This window comes from Oncorhynchus gorbuscha, unplaced genomic scaffold (assembly GCF_021184085.1).
Source record: "Oncorhynchus gorbuscha isolate QuinsamMale2020 ecotype Even-year unplaced genomic scaffold, OgorEven_v1.0 Un_scaffold_1972, whole genome shotgun sequence".
Lineage (NCBI taxonomy): Eukaryota > Metazoa > Chordata > Actinopteri > Salmoniformes > Salmonidae > Oncorhynchus > Oncorhynchus gorbuscha.
In genome coordinates this window covers 30,001-35,000 of record NW_025744997.1, presented here as the reverse complement: position 1 = coordinate 35,000, position 5,000 = coordinate 30,001, and the positions used below count along the sequence as shown (strand labels likewise).

At 50.7% G+C, this 5,000-nt stretch overlaps 1 protein-coding gene across 1 annotated transcript in view; it reads right to left on the bottom strand.

Annotated features, from left to right (window-relative positions):
- The window catches only part of LOC124017356 (vacuolar protein sorting-associated protein 13B-like), a gene marked incomplete at its 5' end in the record, with an annotated part of 93,358 nt that overhangs the window by 60,880 nt on the left and 27,478 nt on the right, over nt 1-5,000 (bottom strand). The window contains 1 exon segment of the mRNA XM_046332608.1: nt 1-53. This exon segment is cut by the window's left edge and continues 182 nt beyond it. Within this exon segment, the coding sequence (XP_046188564.1) occupies nt 1-53 (53 nt within the window).

Here is a 5,000-nt window from a genome sequence, read left to right as displayed (position 1 = left end):
GGAGAGGGGAGGCTGTCGTTGGGGAGGAACACACAGCATGACTGGAGATCCAACTAGAGGAGGAGAGAAGAAGAAGAGGAGGAGAGAGAGAGAAGAAGAAGAGGAGGAGAGAAGAAGAGGAGAGAGGAAGAGGAGAGAGAGAGAAGAAGAGGAGGAGAGAGAGAGAAGAAGAAGAGGAGGAGAGAAGAAGAGGAGAGAGAGGAAGAGGAGAGAGAGAGAAGAAGAGGAGGAGAGAAGAAGAGGAGAGAGAGGAAGAGGAGAGAGAGAGAGGAGAGAGAGAGAAGAAGAGGAGGAGAGAAGAAGAGGAGAGAGAGAGAAGAGGAGAGAGAGAGAAGAAGAGGAGGAGAGAAGAAGAGGAGAGAGAGGAAGAGGAGAGAGAGAGAAGAGGAGAGAGAGGAAGAGGAGAGAGAGGAAGAGGAGAGAGAGAGAAGAAGATGAGAGAGAGAAGAAGAGGAGAGAGAGGAAGAGGAGAGAGAGGAAGAGGAGAGAGAGAGAAGAGAGAGAGAGAGAAGAGGAGAGAGAGAGAGGAAGAGGAGAGAGAGAGAAGAGGAGAGAGAGAGAAGAAGAGGAGAGAGAGAGAAGAAGAGGAGAGAGAGAGAAGAAGAGGAGAGAGAGAGAAGAAGAGGAGAGAGAGAGAAGAGGAGAGAGAGGAAGAGGAGAGAGAGGAAGAGGAGAGAGAGAGAGGAAGAGGAGAGAGAGAGAAGAAGAGGAGAGAGAGGAAGAGGAGAGAGAGGAAGAGGAGAGAGAGGAAGAGGAGAGAGAGGAAGAGGAGAGAGAGGAAGAGGAGAGATGGTGTGCCATTAGAACTGTGCATCAAATGAATACATACAACACAACAACAGCTTGAGGAGCAGGGAGGAGCAGGGAGGAGCAGTGAGGAGCAGGGAGGAGCAGGGAGGAGCAGTGAGGAGCAGGGAGGAGCAGGGAGGAGCAGGGAGGAGCAGGGAGGAGCAGGGAGGAGCAGGGAGGAGCAGGGAGGAGCAGGGAGGAGCAGGGAGGAGCAGGGAGGAGAGGGAGGAGCAGGGAGGAGCAGGGAGGAGCAGGGAGGAGCAGGGAGGAGCAGGGAGGAGCAGGGAGGAGCAGGGAGGAGCAGTGAGGAGCAGGGAGGAGCAGGAGGAGCAGGGAGGAGCAGTGAGGAGCAGGGAGGAGCAGTGAGGAGCAGGGAGGAGCAGTGAGGAGCAGGGAGGAGCAGGGAGGAGCAGGGAGGAGCAGGGAGGAGCAGTGAGGAGCAGGGAGGAGCAGGAGGAGCAGGGAGGAGCAGGGAGGAGCAGGGAGGAGCAGGGAGGAGCAGGGAGGAGCTGGGAGGAGCGGTGAGGAGCTGTGAGGAGCAGGGAGGAGCTGTGAGGAGCAGGGAGGAGCTGTGAGGAGCAGAGAGGAGCAGTGAGGAGCAGGGAGGAGCAGTGAGGGGGAGTGAGGAGCAGGGAGGAGCAGGGAGGAGCGGTGAGGAGCTGTGAGGAGCAGGGAGGAGCTGTGAGGAGCAGGGAGGAGCTGTGAGGAGCAGGGAGGAGCAGTGAGGAGCAGGGAGGAGCAGTGAGGGGGAGTGAGGAGCAGGGAGGAGCAGGGAGGAGCTGTGAGGAGCTGTGAGGAGCAGGAAGGAGCAGGGAGGAGCAGGGATGAGCTGTGAGGAGCTGTGAAGAGCAGGGATGAGCAGGAAGGAGCAGGGATGAGCTGTGAGGAGCTGTGAGGAGCAGGGAGGAGCAGGGATGAGCTGTGAGGAGCTGTGAGGGGGGTTTCTGTACCAGGGTAACTTAGTCTTCAACAGACCATGAACTCTGTGCTGTCTCAGTGTTGACACGACAAGGCTGGTTGAACCTCCTCAGAAGGACAACACTGGTGTAATGGAAAAGCACATGTCCCTTTCGCTCCTAAATCTGACCCATACAAAACTAATCTCTCCGCATTGTGTCAAGTTTTTCTCTTGTTGGACACAGTTCAAAGCCACAGAATCCTGAGAAACAAACACTGGGTAACTCACGGCGGTAACTGCCCATGAGGCCATCTATGGCGAGCGCAGATCAATCATGAATAAGGAAATGTGTGTTTTTCCTGTGTGCGGCGTGAGGTAGTTTAGGTCACTAATCTGAGGCAGGGGGGAAAACACAGACAGGGTGTAATCCCAGTTCCCACAGTTACCATGGAGGGCTTCACAGTCACCATGGAGGGCTTCACAGTCACCATGGAGGGTTTCACAGTCACCATGGAGGGTTTCACAGTCACCATGGAGGGCTTCACAGTCACCATGGAGGGTTTCACAGTCACCATGGAGGGCTTCACAGTCACCATGGAGGGTTCAGTCACAGTCACCATGGAGGGTTCAGTCACAGTCACCATGGAGGGTTCAGTCACAGTCACCATGGAGGGTTCAGTCACAGTCACCATGGAGGGCTTCACAGTCACCATGGAGGGCTTCACAGTCACCATGGAGGGCTTCACAGTCACCATGGAGGGTTCAGTCACAGTCACCATGGAGGGCTTCACAGTCACCATGGAGGGTACAGTCACCATGGAGGGTTCAGTCACAGTCACCATGGAGGGCTTCACAGTCACCATGGAGGGCTTCACAGTCACCATGGAGGGCTTCACAGTCACCATGGAGGGCTTCACAGTCACCATGGAGGGCTTCACAGTCACCATGGAGGGCTTCACAGTCACCATGGAGGGTTTCACAGTCACCATGGAGGGCTTCACAGTCACCATGGAGGGTACAGTCAATATGGAGGGTTCAGTCACAGTCACCATGGAGGGCTTCACAGTTACTATGGAGGGTTAAGTCACAGTCACCATGGAGGGTTTCACAGTCACCATGGAGGGTTCAGTCACAGTCACCATGGAGGGCTTCACAGTCACCATGGAGGGCTTCACAGTCACCATGGAGGGCTTCACAGTCACCATGGAGGGCTTCACAGTCACCATGGAGTGCTTCACAGTCACCATGGAGGATTCAGTCACAGTCACCGTGGAGGGTTCAGTCACAGTCACCATGGAGGGTTTCTGTCACCATGGAGGGCTTCACAGTCACCATGGAGGGTTTCAGTCACCATGGAGGGCTTCACAGTCACCATGGAGGGCTTCACAGTCACCGTGGAGGGCTTCACAGTCACCGTGGAGGGCTTCACAGTCACCGTGGAGGGTTCAGTCATAGTCACCGTGGAGGGTTCAGTCACAGTTACCATGGAGGGCTTCAGTCACAGTCACCATGGAGGGTTCAGTCACAGTCACCATGGAGGGCTTCACAGTCACCATGGAGGGCTTCACAGTCACCATGGAGGGTTCAGTCATAGTCACCGTGGAGGGTTCAGTCACAGTCACCATGGAGGCTTCAGTCACAGTCACCATGGAGGGTTCAGTCACAGTTACCATGGGGGGCTTCAGTCACAGTCACCATGGAGGGTTCAGTCACAGTCACCATGGAGGGTTCAGTCACAGTCACCATGGAGGGTTCAGTCACAGTCACCATGGAGGGTTTCAATCATAGTCACCATGGAGGGCTTCAGTCACAGTCTAACATGTAACATGTAACACTAACATGTAGGACTATAACTAACAGGTAGGACTATAACTAACAGGTATGACTAGGACTAACAGGTAGGACTATAACTAACAGGTAGGACTATAACTAACAGGTAGGACTATAACTAACAGGTAGGGCTAACAGGTAGGACTATAACTAACAGGTAGGACTATAACTAACAGGTAGGGCTAACAGGTAGGACTATAACTAACAGGTAGGACTAACAGGTAGGGCTAACAGGTAGGACTATAACTAACATGTAGGACTATAACTAACAGGTAGGACTATAACTAACAGGTAGGACTATAACTAACAGGTAGGACTAGGACTAACAGGTAGGACTAGGACTAACAGGTAGGACTATAACTAACAGGTAGGACTAGGACTAACAGGTAGGACTATAACTAACAGGTAGGACTAACATGTAGGACTATAACTAACAGGTAGGACTATAACCAACAGGTAGGACTAACATGTAGGACTATAACTAACAGGTAGGACTATAACTAACAGGTAGGACTAACATGTAGGACTATAACTAACAGGTATGACTATAACTAACATGTAGGACTATAACTAACAGGTAGGACTATAACTAACAGGTAGGACTATAACTAACAGGTAGGACTATAACTAACAGGTAGGACTATAACTAACAGGTATGACTAACAGGTATGACTATAACTAACAGGTAGGACTATAACTAACAGGTAGGACTATAACTAACAGGTAGGACTATAACTCTAACAGGTAGGACTATAACTAACAGGTAGGACTAACAGGTATGACTAACAGGTAGGACTATAACTAACAGGTAGGACTATAACTAACAGGTAGAACTATAACTAACAGGTAGGACTATAACTAACAGGTATGACTATAACTAACAGGTATGACTAACAGGTAGGACTATAACCAACAGGTAGGACTAACATGTAGGACTATAACTAACAGGTAGAACTATAACTAACAGGTAGGACTATAACCAACAGGTATGACTAACAGGTAGGACTATAACTAACAGGTAGGACTATAACTAACAGGTAGGACTATAACTAACAGGTAGGACTATAACTAACAGGTAGGACTATAACCAACAGGTATGACTAACAGGTAGGACTATAACTAACAGGTAGGACTATAACCAACAGGTATGGCTAATAGGTAGGACTATAACTAACAGGTAGGACTATAACTAACAGGTAGGACTATAACTAACAGGTAGGACTATAACTAACAGGTAGGACTATAACTAACAGGTAGGACTATAACTAACAGGTAGGACTATAACTAACAGGTAGGACTATAACTAACAGGTAGGACTAACAGGTAGGACTATAACTAACAGGTAGGACTATAACTAACAGGTAGGACTATAACTAACAGGTAGGACTACAACTAACATGTAGGACTCCCTCAGCCCCTAAGTCACCCTGGGAGACCAGGACATGCTCCTCGGTCTCCCTGAGGTTGTGCTGTTAATGAAGGG